At 46.9% G+C, this 17443-nt stretch overlaps 2 protein-coding genes and 3 non-coding genes across 5 annotated transcripts in view; 2 read left to right on the forward strand and 3 right to left on the reverse strand.

Moving 5' to 3' along the window:
* The window catches only part of LOC135824597 (uncharacterized), a 130956-nt gene that overhangs the window by 73494 nt on the left and 40019 nt on the right, over positions 1-17443 (reverse strand). The window lies entirely within an intron of this gene.
* Positions 4276-17443, reverse strand: part of LOC135825023 (mucin-like protein) — a 31056-nt gene continuing 17888 nt past the window's right edge. Inside the window, exons 12-21 of the mRNA XM_065337759.1 lie at positions 16986-17207; positions 16260-16418; positions 14857-14973; positions 14092-14214; positions 11618-11749; positions 8447-8569; positions 8044-8188; positions 7144-7219; positions 5955-6089; positions 4276-4908 (exon numbers count right to left, since the gene is read on the reverse strand). Of these exons, the coding sequence (XP_065193831.1) occupies positions 4780-4908; positions 5955-6089; positions 7144-7219; positions 8044-8188; positions 8447-8569; positions 11618-11749; positions 14092-14214; positions 14857-14973; positions 16260-16418; positions 16986-17207 (1361 nt within the window). The 3' untranslated portion in view covers positions 4276-4779. The remainder of the gene's footprint in view (positions 4909-5954; positions 6090-7143; positions 7220-8043; positions 8189-8446; positions 8570-11617; positions 11750-14091; positions 14215-14856; positions 14974-16259; positions 16419-16985; positions 17208-17443) is intronic.
* On the forward strand, positions 9033-9104 carry Trnap-agg (transfer RNA proline (anticodon AGG)). Its single transcript has one exon. It is a non-coding gene; the product is annotated as a tRNA-Pro (tRNA).
* Positions 9780-9878, reverse strand: Trnay-gua (transfer RNA tyrosine (anticodon GUA)). The gene is made up of 2 exons: positions 9842-9878; positions 9780-9815 (listed from the first exon to the last, which is right to left on the reverse strand). It is a non-coding gene; the product is annotated as a tRNA-Tyr (tRNA).
* On the forward strand, positions 10997-11068 carry Trnap-agg (transfer RNA proline (anticodon AGG)). The gene has a single exon. It is a non-coding gene; the product is annotated as a tRNA-Pro (tRNA).

Raw genomic sequence — 17443 nt, forward strand, 5'->3', positions numbered from 1 at the left:
TGCGATATTTGTAACTTTTGAGCTTTTTCTGAAAATATTGATGCGATTTCAGCAACTTTCACTTGTTTTGGCATGGTTGCCAAAAGCATAAGTTGCGAAATATTTTGGCATCTTTGGGAAAAGGCTAACGAGGGGTCCTAATATATTGGCCGAGGTGGTCATATACAATTCGCTCCAGTACTCGTAGCTTGGAGGCACTCGGCAGGCGTGAGATGGGTCGATACTTGGTTGGATCACTTCGGTCTCCTGCCTATTAAAGGGGAAGTTAAGGCAAAAATTAAAATTTCACCAGTTGTAGTCTTCGGGGTGCTGAGTCGAATGGTCGTGGTCCGAGGAAGCTGAGACGCTCCCTTCCTACTTGAATCCCAATCGAACTCGTGCACTTCCACCGAAACTGGGTGACTGCGCCCTACTAGATGGGGGTTTGTATGTAAAATGTCACTAGAAGCGCCATTTCGTTCTTATAAAAGCACGGATGACCGCGATTGGCCCATATGTTGTAGTCTTTTGGACGCTGAGTCGACTGGTTTTGGTCCGAGAGAGTTGCGATGCAGCGTTCCTCCTTTATTCCCAATCGAACATGGTTGAAAAAGCGGTCACGTGCTCCTGCGTGTCCAAGTCACCTGGTCACAGCGCCAGCAGGCGACAACTTTCACACCAAGGTTCAACTCGAGTGACAGGACTGCACCCAACAAAGGTCAAACAAGCTAGTACCGTATTATCTCTAATATAAGCACAGTCTCCAATAATAGCACGTCTCCAATAATAGAACACCTTGGGGCGACATTCAAAAAATAAAGTGCTCAGTCTCCATTATAAGAACACTGTGAAAATTCATTATCTGTACCGGCGAAAAAAACCCTGAAATGCGTGTGTCATACATGAATTTGGCATGGCAACATGCCTCTGAAATGAGGTTGAAATAATAATGGAACAGTCTCCAATAAAGGAACGTCTCCATTAATAGCACGGGGCGGAGGTACATTGAAAAAATAAAGGACCGTGCTTATATTAGAGATAATACGGTATTAGTAAGTTGTACCCTGCAGGCACGGTGACCAGGTGACTGGTGTACGCAGGAGCACGTGACCACTTGTTCAAGCATGTTCGATTGGGAATAAGGGCCGAACGCTGCATCGCAGCGTTTTCAGACCAAAACCAGTCGACTCAGCGTCCAAAAGAATACAACATATGGGCCAATCGCGGTCATCCGTGCTTTTATAAGAACGAAATGGCGCTTTTAGTGACATTTTACATACAAATCCCCATCTAGTAGGGCGCAGTCACCCAGTTTCGGTGGAAGTGCGCGAGTTCGATTGGGATTCAAGTAGGAAGGGAGCGTCTCAGCTTCCTCGGACCACGACCATTCGACTCAGCACCCCGAAGACTACAAACGACTGCAAACCACGCAAAACAGAGCCATCCGCTGTATCGATGGCAACCCGCCCCGGACAGCCATGCAGCCGCTGCTCACTGCTCACTCCCTGTACCGTGTCAGCGAGCTCTACAGGCAGAAAATATTGATCACCATCTGGCGGTGTATCAACGCCCGCACCAGCCCTGTGCTCGCCCAGCTTCTGACCCCGGCACAAGGCACCCCTACCCGCCATCAGCAGTCAAATGGCCTACTAAGCCAGGCAAACCGTAGCCGCCGCGGTCAGCGGAGATTTTCTGTTGCTGGTGCTCTGCTGTGGAACGCTCTCCCTGGTGAGGTCCGCACAATTACCCGGCTACCTGAGTTTAAGCATGCATGTGTACCATACGCCTGTAGGGAGTAGTTCGAGTTGCTGCTGATTGCTCTGCTCTCCCTCCCCGTGCAGTTCAGTAACCCGCACGTAGTATCACAGATACATCGTATTCTCTCTCTCCCCCCGTTTACCCGCAGTTATTAGTATCCTATTCTCTTACTATGTGCTTCCATAGCTTTTACTATGTTCTTCCATAGCCACTTCTAGGCTAAGCCTTCGCCGTCATTTTATTGGGTCGTCATCCCGTTTGAATGTGCGAAGTGAAATAAAAACCAACCAACCAACCAACTGGTGAAATTTTGATTTTTGCCTTAACTTCCCCTTTAAAGAGGGGGAGTGCATCGATTTTTCGAATAGGGTCCAGAAGAAAGACACTTTGATATCGGTTCGAATGGAATATCTCTCGCTTCCATACGATAAAGCCAAACTAATAATTACTTCCCAAATCGCCGCTCACGTTGCCATAGCGACTAGCGCAGTGATGACGTATGAAAGGCTTAGCTCCACCACATGCACAGAGAAGGTCGATCACTGCAGAATTAATTATGGTCATTTCGGTTTATTGTGTTCGTGAAATAAAAGAAGGGCTGTGTTCAATGCCGTTAGTGCAGTTAAAGGGGAAGTATACCCTAAAATCAAATTTTCACCAGTTGTAGTCTTCGGGGTGCTGAGTCGAATGGTCTTGGTCCGAGGAAGCTGAGACGCTCCCTTCCTACTTGAATCCCAATCGAACTCGCGCACTTCCACCGAAACTGGGTGACTGCGCCCTACTAGATGGGGATTTGTATGCAAAATGTCACTAAAAGCGCCATTTTCGTTCTTATAAAAGCACGGATGACCGCGATTGGCCCATATGTTGTAGTCTTTTGGACGCTGAGTCGACTGGTTTTGGTCCGAAAAGGCTGCGATGCAGCGTTCCTCCTTTATTCCCAATCGAACATGGTTGAGCAAGCGGTCACGTGCTCCTGCGTACACCAGTCACCTGGTCACCGTGCCTGCAGGGTACAACTTACTAGCCTGTTTGACCTTTTTTGGGTGCAGTCCTGTCACTCGAGTTGAACCTTGGTGTGAAAGTTGTCGCCTGCTGGCGCGGTGACCAGGTGATTTGGGCAACCAGGACCACGTGACCGCTTCTTCAACCATGTTCGATTGGGAATAAAGGAGGAACGCTGCATCGCAGCCTTTTCGGACCAAAACCAGTCGACTCAGCGTCCAAAAGACTACAACATATGGGCCACTCGCGGTCATCCGTGCTTTTATAAGAACGAAATGGCGCTTTTAGTGAGATTTTGCATACAAATCCCCATCTCGTAGGGCGCAGTCACCCAGTTTCGGTGGAAGTGCGCGAGTTCGATTGGGATTCAAGTAGGAAGGGAGCGTCGCAGCTTCCTCGGACCAAGACCATTCGACTCAGCACCCCGAAGACTACAACTGGTGAAAATTTGATTTTAGGGTATACTTCCCCTTTAACTGTTTGTAAGTAGTCCTCTCGGTTGTGTACTGGAACGTGACACCGGCAGGAGAAAGCTGGAGTGCGGGGACATCAGCAGACAAGCGAAAATAGTGACGAACAAAATGCTGATATCTTGGTTGGGAAAATCAGACGTTCAGCATTTCCCCCAACCAAGGATCATGCCGCTTGCTCATTTCACTTCCTGAAGATGGATGTGATGCTTCCTGGTGACTCTCCTATCTCTCGTAACATCTTCTGAAGCCAGGTGAGACGACGGGTGGTGGAGACCAGGGAGTAGTACAATTGTACTACTCCCTGGTGGAGATTGACAAATGAAATAGTGTCGTAGGTTTGAAAGTTTGCTGAAAATGTCTCAGGAGACGGATGGCGAATACCAAGCATCTTCTCCTATAGAGGAACCATTTCCTAGGCACAGTCAGCCTAGGGAAATGCAGGAGAAAGCCGATAAAGAGTTCACGGCACTAACAGCATTGAACAGAGCACCTCTTTCGCATCGTGAATACAATAAGACAATTGAAAATGACCAAATTCTGCAGTGATCGACCTTCCCCGTGGTGGAGCTAAGCCTTTCATACGTCATTACTGCGCTGGTGGCTATGGCAACGTGTGTATACAATTGGCGATTTAGCAAGTTTGGTTTATCATATGGAAGCGAGAGATATGCCATTCGACATGATATCAAATCGTTTCATATGGACCCTACTCGAAAAATCGATGCACTTCCCCTTTAGAACCTTTTGGAGCTGCCTTTTTTCAATGAATGGATTTCTGCAATGCAATAATGTCCCGACGGGCTCCGTAATTTTGCCTGCGCTTTGTCAGCATGTGTATAATATTGAGCTGCTGCCCGGTAGTGTCGACACTCTTGTCGCCATGGTTTCCAATTGGCTTCAGCTGCAGCGTCACTGTCAAGGCCTTATACCCATAGGTGTCTGCAGCATGCACAGGAGCATGTACACAATCATTACATGGAAGTCACTCGAGTCATGTGATTTACTGACCGCAGCGCACACCGACTCACACACATCCAGGCATGGAGCTGGACAGGAGAGCTTGAGAAAAATGTGCATTTCACTCACTCCCAAATAAGGCTGTACTGATCTATACATGTATGCCTAAGGTACAGTACAACCATGAGTCGCTTGCCAAAGAAGATGAGTCTATCATCGTGAACATTTGGCCAAAGAAAAGAAGTCAATGAGTCGTCTATTGTCGTGAACATTTTGCCACTGACAAGGAGTCATTCCGAGTGAACGGGTATGCCAATGGAGATTAGTCATTTGTTGTGAAAAGTGAGCCAATGAAAAAGAAAGTAGTCGTTTGTCATGAAGAGTTACCCAATGAAAAGTAGTTATTCGTCGTGACAAGTTTACCAGTGTAAAAGGGACAGAAATAGGACAAAGGAAATTGGTAAATGAAGCGGATTCTCGGCGAAACGCGCACTAAGGCAGTGGAAGTGAAATGCCAAACTGTGAATAGAATAGTATTGTGCGGGTGCAGGTGTGGGTGCGGATGAGAGTGGTCATGGTTATAAGTCAACCTTACGGGGATTTGCGCTCAGACAATGCCGCCTGTGATGTCAAACTGAATGACTGGTGGATTGTCGTTGATACGAACAATGTCGATGAAAGTTGTCGCTGTGGCAATGACATCAAGCGTTCCGCACTCTCGCAGCTCCCACATAACCTGGACGAGAACAACAATACACACCATGCACATGCACACACATGCATACGCACGCACACACAGACACACAGACACACACAGACACACACACACACACACACACACACACACACACACACACACACACACACACACACACACACACACACACATACACACAAAGCCAGCCAGACAGACAGACAGATAGACAGACAGACAGACACATATGCAGTTGTTCAAACTTCAGTCGCAGCTGACATGCATGATCACTTGGGCCACTTACATGTCAAATGCCAATTTATTTCATCACAAAGTTTCAGTCCGGGTTTTTCAGCCAACTCTGACATGTAACCACAGGGGCGCCCGCGTTGGACACGCTGCGGTTACTACGGTATTGATCGTACCACTCCCCCCCCCCCCCCCCCCAGGAACCACATGAATCAATCAAAAGCACTGATTTGGACTCTAAATTTCGAACATTTTCAGTGGAGCCACCCCTCCTAACAAGTAAATTGTACCTCAGATGGCTGATCGTACCACCTTAATCCCACGCCCCTGATATTCCATAACATCCTTAGAACACTCTGAAAGTGGTCTCTGCGCTACACCGATCACTGAAAAAGAATACAATTATACCGTATGTCCACACCTTTAAAGCCATGAAGGTATATTCGATTGTATAGCCAGTCTCAGTTATAAAGCCATGAGCTTCGTGAATGAAATGACATTTGAAGCATGTTTTGTAACAATCAAGGAATAAGTACTATACTAACAAACTTACAGCCCAGCAGGAAGGGTGAACCAGTGGATTTAGATTGAAATTTCTGCGTGGACTTTGACTTTTGTGGCATGGCGTAGTGGGTGAGTCATTTGGCATCTCAGAAAATAGCTAGGAAAGCAACGGTGTGTTGAATAGAAGGCCATGGCTTTAAAGGCGATGACATACGGTATGAATGTTTGGGCACAGCAGTTGAGTCTGCGCATGATATTGAGAACTCTGACTGATTGAACACTAACGAGTATTGTATCTGACAGGTGCAACACGGGCATCGTGTAATCATACTCACTTGCCGCACTGCAATAGCCGGTTCCATCGCGGTGTCTATGTACTCAGAGTTCTGCACAATGGTCAGCAAGTCCTCGGTGGATATTGCACCACCATCCGTCGAATTATATATCAGCTGTCGAGCGGAGAAGATTTTCTGTCAGCAAAAAAAGTGGGAGGAAAATGAAGAAAATCTTGCAGCATCCGTTGTTGAAAGAATGGAGAGAGCGAGAGAGAGAGAGAGAGAGAGAGAGAGAGAGAAAGAATGGAGAGAGCGAGAGAGAGAGAGAGAGAGAGAGAGAGAGAGAGAGAGAGAGAGAGAGAGAGAGAGAGAGAGAGAGAGAGAGAGAGAGAGAGAGAGAGAGACAGAGAGAGAGAGAGAGAGAGAGAGAGAGAGAGAGAGAGAGAGACAGAGAGAGAGAGAGAGAGAGAGAGAGAGAGAGAGAGAGAGAGAGAGAGAGAGAGAGAGAGAGAGAGAGAGAGACAAAGAGCCAGAGAGACAGAGAGAGCCAGAGAGAGACAGAGAGAGACGGAGACAGAGAGAGAGAGATAGACAGAGAGAGAGTGACAGACAGACACAGAGAGAGAGAGAGAGAGAGTGAGAGAGAGAGAGAGTGAGAGAGAGAGAGAGAGAGAAAGAGAGACAGAGAGAGAGAGAGAGACAGAGAGAGAGACAGAGAGAGACACAGAGAGAGACACACACACACACAGAGAGAGAGAGACGGAGAGAGAGAGAGAGAGAGACAGAGATAGAGATAGAAAGACGAAGAGAGAAGGAGATACAGAGGGATAGATAGATAGATAGAGAGATAGAGAAAAATGGTCGATTTCGGTTCATACGTGCCCAAATTAACAGATCAGAAATATTCATCGAGTACTTATTTTTGACCCCATTAGACAAAGTGACTGGCACGCATACCCGACTTTACGGGGCTGAAACGTGCTGTAAGTATGAGAGAAAATTGAGTATTAGAAATTGGGAATTTCCACTTCAGTGCATTTCCATTGCGCACGTTGCTGGAGAAGGCAGTGAAGATACACGCAAGCGCATGGTTTCATGCGTGCAAGATGCTCCAGTTACGCACTGTTTTTAAGTTACATGTTAAAGAGAGTTACAGCATGTATTTTGAGTCATTTTTTCTGCTGATATATTGGGGGCAGGACACTGGAAACACGAAAAATCCGGTAGATCGTGTGAAATTCTGTCTTACATCAATGTTGGTCGCTGAGATTGCCTTGGTTGGGAATATCTTCTCCTGTGTGGGATCATCCAGGTCACCTGACAAACTACGGTTGAGAGAAAGAAGAGAGATATAAAAGGGGTGATTTTAGGAATTCAGAATTTTTGAAACCTGCTCCCAGCTTAAGATGAGCGTTTGCACACCAATCGGCAGTAAGAGGTTGGTCCCCAGTATCTCCTAACTCCTACTCCTACTCATGCGCATGACGAACCATCGCCGAAGCGATGACAGCGAACACAAGCTATATTAGACATAGTAACTTGTGCTGGGATTGCACCATTCAACAGCTTGCAAGGCTGACGAATTGCCCGCCATTAATTTTTAGCCTGGTCTACACCACGCAGTTGATTGATGTGGATGACACACACACACACACAAAAACGAGCAAGTCGCTTCAGGGGTATAGCTGGTCCATTTGTTAGGGAGAGGGGGAGGAGACCAGGAGAAGCTGACAAACATAATTATTCATGCCACAATTTTGTTGTGACTTTTGGAAGATTGGTCTTCTTGCTCCAGTTCACCCATTCATTCATTCATTCATTCATTCATTCATTCATTCATTCATACATTCAGACTCTATTTGAAGGATTCTCTATAGTTGAAAAAGCGGCGAGGTGACAACAGTTTCTAAGGATTGCAATAAACAGAACCAGCTGAAGCGTGATTTCGTGAAGGTTTTATTTCTTTGTCCATCACCATTTTCTCTAGAATTTGTTCGTGACATCTCAATAAAAACTTCGTGAAATGATGTTTCAGCTGGTTCTGTTTATTGCAATCCTTTTAAAACGATTCTCCATAAGAACATGGATACCTATCAGGGGAGTTTCCTGGAAGGGTGGATGGGGGAGTCATTTCCCATGCTCTACTCACGCGGCCAATGTGATAGAAACTTGACAAGCGGCCGACTGTCCAACCAGGGCTGCGGCGTGTTGAAGTGACAGGATTGTGGGCACAGGCTGGTTCTCCATGAACTCCGTTCTAAACGTGTTGTTGAAGCCGTTCAAGTTTAGAGATCCTACAGGAATCAAAAGGAAGAGTTAGAGTACATAATGTTTAATCACCAGGCAAATTTGTACTTGCATCAACAAGATACAAATTTGACCTGAAAGCACAAGCAGCATGACAAGAAGCAGAGAACAATGGAGAAAGGTCTCACCGTTTGTACTCCCCTCTATTACCGCCATGGCTGGCTATCGCCCACATCACTTTTTCATTGGCTAGTGCCACGTGATTGTGAACCAAAAAATAAGTAAATAGAAGGCACTGCTCTTACCTTGGCAGTTCATGCCATCCCCGTTGAATCCAGCCAAGCACTGGCATTCGAAAGATCCAAACGAATCCGAACACATCGCAAGCTCACTGCACGTGTGAGTACCGGTCACGCATTGCTCCTCGTCTGCACATGTGCACATACACACACGTACACAAACAAGCATGCACACACACGCACGCATACACACACACACACATACGCGCACACACGCTCACACACACACACACACACACACACACACACACACACACACACACACACACACACACACTTGTACTACTTGTACTTGTTGCTCACTGCCAAAACTGGTCACGCGAGTCCCCCCGGGAGAGGGGAGAGAGACTCAAAAGGAATCTTGGAAAGATGACTCAATTGGTTATTGAACCGCCCAACGGCCGACACCCCTGAAATCCCCAAAACGCTGGGTGGACTTGAAAATGATCTCACTTATGGGCTCACCACACCTCAGTAAGTGGGTGAGGACAAGGTGCACACACACACACACACACACACACAAGTACATAGACAAACAAGCGTGTGAATACACATGCACACACATACAACCGATATCGCCTGTATTGTATTTGGTCTGTTGGTCTAGGGGTATGATTCTCGCTTAGGGTGCGAGAGGTCCCGGGTTCAAATCCCGGACAGACCCATTTTTTCTTGATTTTCCCTCTTTTTGTCGCCTGAATGCATGCATACTTGATTTGTATTCTCTTGATCAGAGAATGCTGATTTACACAATGCGACCATACCTATATTCTGCAGCGGGCATATTTGATGTGCTCCATGGCCAAGTTTTTCTTGTGACGAGATTCGACGGTTGTGACCTTTTCCAACACGTTGGGAATTCTGAAGTATGTCTGCCGATTGCAATGTGTTCCAGCCAATAAATTTCACTGTGAGTACGCAGCATGGATGCAGTGAATGGGATTTTCGGTCTTTGCCCACTTTGCTGGTGAGCTGATCTACTCACCTCCCACCGCTTTAGGAGCTGCATCTGCGCCTTGATCCTTGAAGGGTGGTGGCGTTCCTACGGATGCGGAAAACTTGGCTAGAGCTGACACGAATCGTGAATATTTTGAAGTACGCAGCTGCTGATTCGTACATGTAAAACACAACTGTTGTCTCTCGCCATACGCTCGGCAATGAGCACATCATCTCGTCATGCCAAATGTGACAGTTTTTTACTTCCATATCCATTTCGGTGAAGAGGAAACCTGAACGTTCCCCACTGCTTCATTTTCTGGGATCTCTTGAAAAAAAACTGAAACACTTGACAGACTTTTTTGCCACACTAAATTAAAGTTGTCAAGAAAAAATAAAAAAATCCTTCGAGCCGGATTCGAACCAGCGACCTAAAGATGACTACACATCCCAGTGATGCGCACACTACAGTCTTCCGCTCTACCAACTGAGCTATCGAAGGGGATGGGAACCAAATAGGCTAGAGTGGTCCATGGTCCTGTCCCTAAAACACCATTAAACTGTGTTTCCTGGCAGTGAACTATGCTTTTTTTCATGGCCAGCAATCGAGGACATCTGAGAGTTGTAATTTTTGTACTCCTCCGAGGTGTGATTTTTGGCGTGCTGGGCCCTGCACAAGGAAGCCATCTGCAAAAAAACTGCAGAAAATGGTTGTTGTTTGATCCTTTGGTGTAATCTTTGTTTCTAGTCGAAGCTAGTTGCTGTTTGGAGCAGAAACGCTGAAATTGACTATTTTCTGCATGTACTCATATATGTACTCATGTACTCAGGCATGCAGTCTCACTCGTATTTTAGCTCTTTTTCTGGAATGGATGCTGCTCTGCGCCCCTTGGTGAACATTTCCTGCGCTCGTGGAGCAGCTGAAAAGGACCACTGGTATGTCTGGTTCCTGGTTTGAAAGTGGAGAGTCGACTTTTGTGCCTTGAAAAAGGAGTAGAGAGCGATAGAGGTACGTCTGTTGCTTATTTTTGAGTGCTCCTCGTACATTTTTGATCGTGATAGAAATTCTCAGACCAAAGTCAGACCTAAGTCAGCGCGATGATGGCCGTACAGTTTTCTTGTGGATTTTTTAGTTGTTTCATCTCGTATCTATGTCAGTATCGTGATGGTGAAGTGGAGAGGGTGATTTTCTTCCTCTAGGCTTCGTTCGGCCGACTTTGCTTCGTCCTCGTTGAAAAGTGATCCTGAAAAAAGGTCGATTCGAAAAATTATGTTGATTTTGAATGTACGTGATGACATGCGATTGCTGGCTATGTCTTAGTTTCCTGAACAATTGACCTATACTTTGCCTACCTATGGTTGACTCATATGGTGGTAAATGCACACCTGGCAATATGGCGGTAAATACACTCCTGCCCACACATACTCCCTCAACTCTCTAAGCCATATTGCCAGGTGTGTGTATGTACCACCATATCGCCAGGTGTGTATGTACCACCATGTGAATCAACCATCAGTACAGCTGCAGTAGAGTCTTCAACTTCATTCTACTTTGCCTACCTCTCTCTTAAACTGAAAGAATGTGTCATGGATGCTGATTCCACTGAATTGGTTGTAGTCGGTCTGTTGGTCTAGGGGTATGATTCTCGCTTAGGATGCGAGAGGTCCCGGGTTCAAATCCCGGACAGACCCTATTTTTTCTTTCGATTTTCTCACATACCCATGTCAATTTATTTAGAAAGGAGATCCTCCTGTCAGCTTTTCTATTATTGTGGTCATATAACGTTATGCCGATGTTTTTGGCGGAGACACACATCTTTTGCACAAAGCAGAAAGGAATTTTGAAGATATTTTGCTTTTACGAAATTTGGATATTTTTCCAATTCAGGGAGCGGAACTGTACGAAAATAACGAAAGAAAGGGGAAGGCGACCGCACTTAGGATGAGAACAAACTAAGGATGTTAGGTTTGACAAGATGATGGTGACGGAGGAAGGACCGCAGCACACAAGATGGCCACGGCGCACTTTGAGAACGCAACACATCAGCAGGTGTGTAGCACCCCCGTTGGAGGTGGTCCGGCGGGGGGAGGGGTTCCGGGGGTCTCCCCGTGACAATTTTGAAATTTGGGTGCAAAATCCTGCATTCTCGGCACTTTTGGAATTGTGTGAAAAAATGTGGTCCAGACCGGCTGCTCAGAACTTACACATTTTTTTTAAATGAAAATTCTTGTCCGGCTTACCTGAACAGTTGCCGGCGTTTCCATTGCCAACAAATCCGGGAATGCATCCGTCACACATGGATCCTCCGACCGTGTTTAGACAGATTCCAGCAGCATCACAGAGATGTCCGCCAACAACGCACTCATCAATATCTGCAGGAAATAACACAGAGAAAAAATGATGACGGAGAGCAAGATTAAAGTTGGTTGTTCCAACAAGGAACACACGCTTTTTGCCGAACTTGACACTTGACTGCCAAATTCATGACTAATACCACCGAAGTCGCAACCGTTCTAAGAGAGCAAAATTGTTCAGTAATCTATGTGAAATGTTTCCTTTACTCCCCCCATCTCCACTGCAGCGTTTTCCTTCCACTAATGTGCTCTCCATCTTGGAGGAAATTATCATGTTACATTGAGCATGTGTTTGTACTGAAATACATATTCACGTCATAACCTTCAGGGCGGAATTTTCAGAAATAAAAGGTTTTTTTACTTCGTTTACTTCGCAAAATCCAAACGGGAATTTCTTCCCAATAACGAGGTAGCGAAGGGGGAGGAAAAAAGTGGGGAAAGTAAGTCTTCAATCGCGGATGATTTGTCAACATGTTCTACTATTAAATGAAGTCATATCCATGCAGCTATGCCTTGGGATGGAGGAGGATTGCCGTCTATGACGGCAATTTGACGCAGGACTGAACCACCCCAAGATTGCTGACTATGACGGTAATTCACTTGTCTTCTGTCTTGACGTGTTTGCCCTTGCTATGTTTGGCTAGACTTGCCTCAGCATTATGCAGTCTGGGGAAGCAATATGATGCAGTGCACATGAAAAGGGGGTTTAGCTGCACCTGAGTGAAACGGACAAAAGCGCATATGAAGTTTGAACTTGCCATTACTTGTGGCTAAAGACATTGCAAAACCCAAAACCCAACCATCACAGCATCATTAAATTTTGTTGACGGATTTCCATGTTTAAAAAAAATTAAACGAAAGTCTGAGGCTATGATTACTTGAGATCATAAAATGTGACCCTAAACACGCTTTTCTTCTGCTCTGCAATATACGTGTAATAAATGCACAGCATGGGATGACAATAAAAGTATCATCGTTAACACACGACGTACCATCAAACGGTTTTGTCCTTGAAATTTGACCCTTGGCACACTTTTCATGTGCTCTGCACCATACATGCACACGTGATGAAAACACGAGTCACAGAGTACCACGCATCTGCTTTAACCCTTTAAGAGCCACAGGAAAATTTCAAAATTCTGCATTTTTTCATGTTCCTTGGATCATAGCTGCAGTTCTACTCACTCAATCCTCACAATCTAGGGCTTCCTGGAAAGGTCTCCGCGAGAGGAAGAGAATGAGGTCAATCATGATAGCCAGCACACCGTCTATCCAGCGCTAGATCGCAGCGACAGTACGAAAAATGCCCCAAATGCGTTCAATTGCGTCCCGCTCCAGACATTTCATTTTACTCGATCGTGGAGTTCCAATTTTTTCGCTGTGTACTCTTGACAATGTCAACAGTGAAACCCGTGCAAATTCGAGTAAACCAGCGTGACGAAAAGTCTCAAAATTCTCAATACGAAAGTCGCACTGCGTGCTTTTGAAATTGCCGCGATCGCGGCTCAACTTACGAGTGATTTATCTCGGGAACCGTTGCTCGCAGTGCTTCGCGGACTCCCGACAGGTGAGAGTTTTCTCTTTGCCCTGGATATTTCGATCACTGGATTTGAGCGAGATTGGACTGAGTTACGATCTTTTGAAGTTTTGCATTTGAATGCGTCGTTTACGACGCATTCAAGTATGGGGCGGCTCTTAAAGTGTTAATAGTTTCTTGCCAGATGGCAATCTTCAGACAACTGATCACCAGACGTGTGGTACTCTGTGACTCGTGTGTTACTGCTCTGCTTCTGCATTGAGCACTCTATTAAAACAGAGGACTCCGCTCTCTGTGTGATGAATATAATTAGTTTTGGCATGGGAGTGACAATAACACTACCATTGTACTCTCCTCTCATTACCTTTCCCAGTCTCCTCTGTTTCCCGCACCCCATCCCGGCACATCCACCCCAAGATGCATCTGGCGAGCTACGACACCAGACCTTCGAGGTCGGCTGAGCTTCTCAGATCCCTGCACTCGATATCTGCTTGATATGGGCTCTTAGACGGAGCTTCTAGTCGTCCATCATGGAAAGAGTGTTCTTTGGAAAAACAAAACAAAAGAAAGTGAAGAAGAGGTTGATGCAACCTTGGCGATACGTGGGGAATTGTGTGTTGCTGCTCCCTACATGTGAGCTCGCGCTTTTCCTGCCAACTTGAATTCTCACTTGAATGACTCACGACTGCCATCCAGAGCGCACGAGAAGTCCATCGAACCTTCCACTCGGCAAACCTGCAAGAAAGCAACACTCCCTGCTCAATACACAGTGTTTCGGGGAATTCACCCCTCGCCACAAAACAAAAACAAACACGTGACGTACCATCACAGATTTGTCCAGAACCTTCAAACCCGTCGTTGCAGTTACATGAGAAAGAGCCGGCCACATTAGCGCACATAGCCATGGGTGAACAGTCGTCTGTGTCGGTAGTGCACTCGTCAATATCTGCACACAGTCCAGTACAGAATAGTGTTTAACAGTCACAGCCAATCACAGCCATTCACAGCCATTCACAGCCATTCACAGCCATTCAAAGCCATTCACAGCCATTCACAGCCATTCCGTTGCCCGGGACGCAGGAGCAAAAAGAACAAGTTTAGTTGCACTCGGATGGTGAGCCAAGGATTAACTTCTAGTAAAGAAAAGGACCAAGTCGGAAAAGTTGGAATGCTGTTGGAGTGTGCACCCCAAGACTCAAGGTCGGGACAGTTGGATAGTCACACACACATGCATGCGCACACACAAACATGCACACACCCACCCACCCACCCACACATACGTGCACACACAGACTTGCACACATACACACACCCACACCCACACACACACCCACACATACACCCCCCCCACACACACGCGCGCACACACACACACACACACACACACACACACACGCACACACACACACATGCACACATACACACACAGACATGCACACAGACACACACAGACACACATATACACACACACACACACGCACATGCGCACACACAGACATGCACACATCCACACGCACACACACATGCACGCACACACACACACAAACACAAACACACACACACACACACACCACATCACATCACTTACCGGAACAGGACATCCCATTTCCAGTATACCCAATCAGACATGTGCAGTTAAAGGATCCGAAAGTCTCCGTACACATGGCGTTTCCATCACATGGCATTGTCATACATTCCGCAATATCTACAAGAATGAGCAGAGCAAAAGTGTAGATGACAGCAGTTGTGAAAGATTGCATCACGGCATGAATTTGAAATGTGTGAATGACAGCAGTGGTGAATGATGCTACTTCAAGTGACAAGCACTGGAGCTGCTTGTCTGCTACTTGATTAGCCCTTAGGTGCCGGTAGGTCGATTTCGACCTATGCTGACAGTGCATACTAAAATCGAGCACAGAGCCAGTCTCGTACATCGCAGGTGCCTGATTTTTGTACAGAGACCCTTCAGTAGCTGTCCTGCAGATAGCAATAGAGAAAGTAGGGGGGTTGCATTTGAAAAAGTCGAGTCGTGATCAATGACGATCGCGCAGATTAGCGGAAGTCAATCGAGCGTGGCAGCCTACGCACGCGTCCCGCAACATGAACAAAACGTTGCTGTTTCGCTTCGTTTTCGACTAGTACAGTTCATGGCTACTACAGCTGACCTCTGTCATGGATGCTGCAGGAGCGCTTGAGTTGTTTGAAGAGCTGGAGGCCGATGATGCCCCTGTAGAAGAAGAATCAGAAGACGACGATGGTGAATAATATGACGCTCTTTTCTCTGACGGAAACCTGCCGTCATCAGTTGAGGAAGACCGACTCAACGATGATTTGGTTTTCGGTGAAATTCTTGAGAACGGCAGCTCTTCAGATGAGGACAAAATTTCCGACGATGAGCTTCAAGAAGCTGTAGGGCGAGGGCAAGCGCAGCCAGTTCGTGGACGTGCTCCGCTCGCGCTGCGCGGAGGAATTGCTCGCGGCGCTGGTCGAGCTCAGCCAGCTGATCGAACAGCTGATTGTGGCGTGCGTGGCGCGTGTGGCGGAGGCTGTGGCGGAGGCCGTGGACGAGGTAGTGGATTCGGCGTGCTGAGTTGTGTTGGCGACCAAGATGTCCTTGGACCAGCGCAGTACCCTGACCCTATTGTAGATTTTTCAGACTTGAAAATTCAAAAATCGGATCTTGCTGTGTCTTGCCATTCAGAATACATACTTTTGTCGCTACATCATCTAAACGGTTGCGGAGATCTAGGCTTTCCAAAAAATTGAGCCAAAACTACGAAAAATCTAAAATTAAGTCAGGCACCAAAGGGTTAGATGATGTCTGTGGATGGCTTGGAGAATGAGCAGAACATAAGACACACACGCACACACACACACACACACACACGCACGCACGCACGCACGCACACACACACACACGCACGCACGCACGCACGCACGCACACACACACACACACACACACACTGCAAGCATGCCAATGCCTCACTTACCCATGCACATGACTCCATCACCAGTGGTACCGCTGGGACAGTCCCTGCAGATAGCCCCACTGCCCGGGGCAGGCACATCTGTACAGATGACTCCCTGGAAGCAGCCCGCGCCCTGTACACAACCGTCACGGTCCTCCTCACATCGATCACCAGTGTATGCTGCACAGAACAACATGACAGGCGTATCATACAGTAGAGAGGGGAGAGAGAGAGAGAGAGAGAGAGAGAGAGAGAGAGAGAGAGAGAGAGAGAGAGAGAGAGAGAGAGAGAGGGGGGGGGGGGAGAGAGAGAGAGGGGGGGGGGAGAGAGAGAGCAAGAGAGAGAGAGAGATAGAGAGAGAGATAGATAGATAGAGAGAGAGAGAAAGAGAGAGAGAGAGAGAGAGAGAGAGAGAGAGCGAGAGTGACAGAGACAGAAAGACAGAGTGAAGTCATTTCATAACTGCCATAACTCGGACAAATGTCCATTAGTTGACGAAACTGTAGCATGCCATCGAAAACAAACCTCCCAGCTGTCGTCTCAACAATCTCCGAGAGGAAGCGTTGTTCCTCAGTTATGATCATTGTATCTTTTGACCTAGCAAGTTTATGGTTTAACTTAATGTCCGTGATGTAACCTTTGCACCATGACCTTACTTAAAAAGCTCGCCTCTGTACTGATGAGTCCTTTATGGCCGAAACAGCTCACTGCCTACAGCATTGGGTATTGTGTTAGGTGAATACGTACACTCGTTGCAGTTGCACTCGAGGAGTGTGAACTGAGCCAGTCCTCCGTCCTGGCCCGTTTGCTGCGGGAAGCACGGCTGCATGTTCTCGCACGGGCACAGCACGATAGCCGGCTGAAAAGTGCTGTTGACGTTGTTGTCGTCAGTGGCTGTAAACTCCAGGCTAACCATGGTGTCTGCCGCGCTGGGCGTCCAGAACAAGTTGTAGGTGGTGATGTTGCCCTCTGTGTGTAGGTATAGGCACAGAGTATCACACGCAACACAACCAGTAGCATCATGCTCATGAGAACTCCATACTGTCCAGTACACACCCATTATCACCCAGAGCAGTAGGTGATCATGTTACCCTCTGTGTGTAGGTATAGGCACACACACATAGAGTACTAGTATCACATGCAACACAACTTGATATCAAACAAACCCGGGTACAGGTTCAGGCCTAACAACCCAAGCTACAACC

Source organism: Sycon ciliatum, chromosome 9 (genome assembly GCF_964019385.1).
Source record: "Sycon ciliatum chromosome 9, ocSycCili1.1, whole genome shotgun sequence".
Classification (NCBI taxonomy): domain Eukaryota; kingdom Metazoa; phylum Porifera; class Calcarea; order Leucosolenida; family Sycettidae; genus Sycon; species Sycon ciliatum.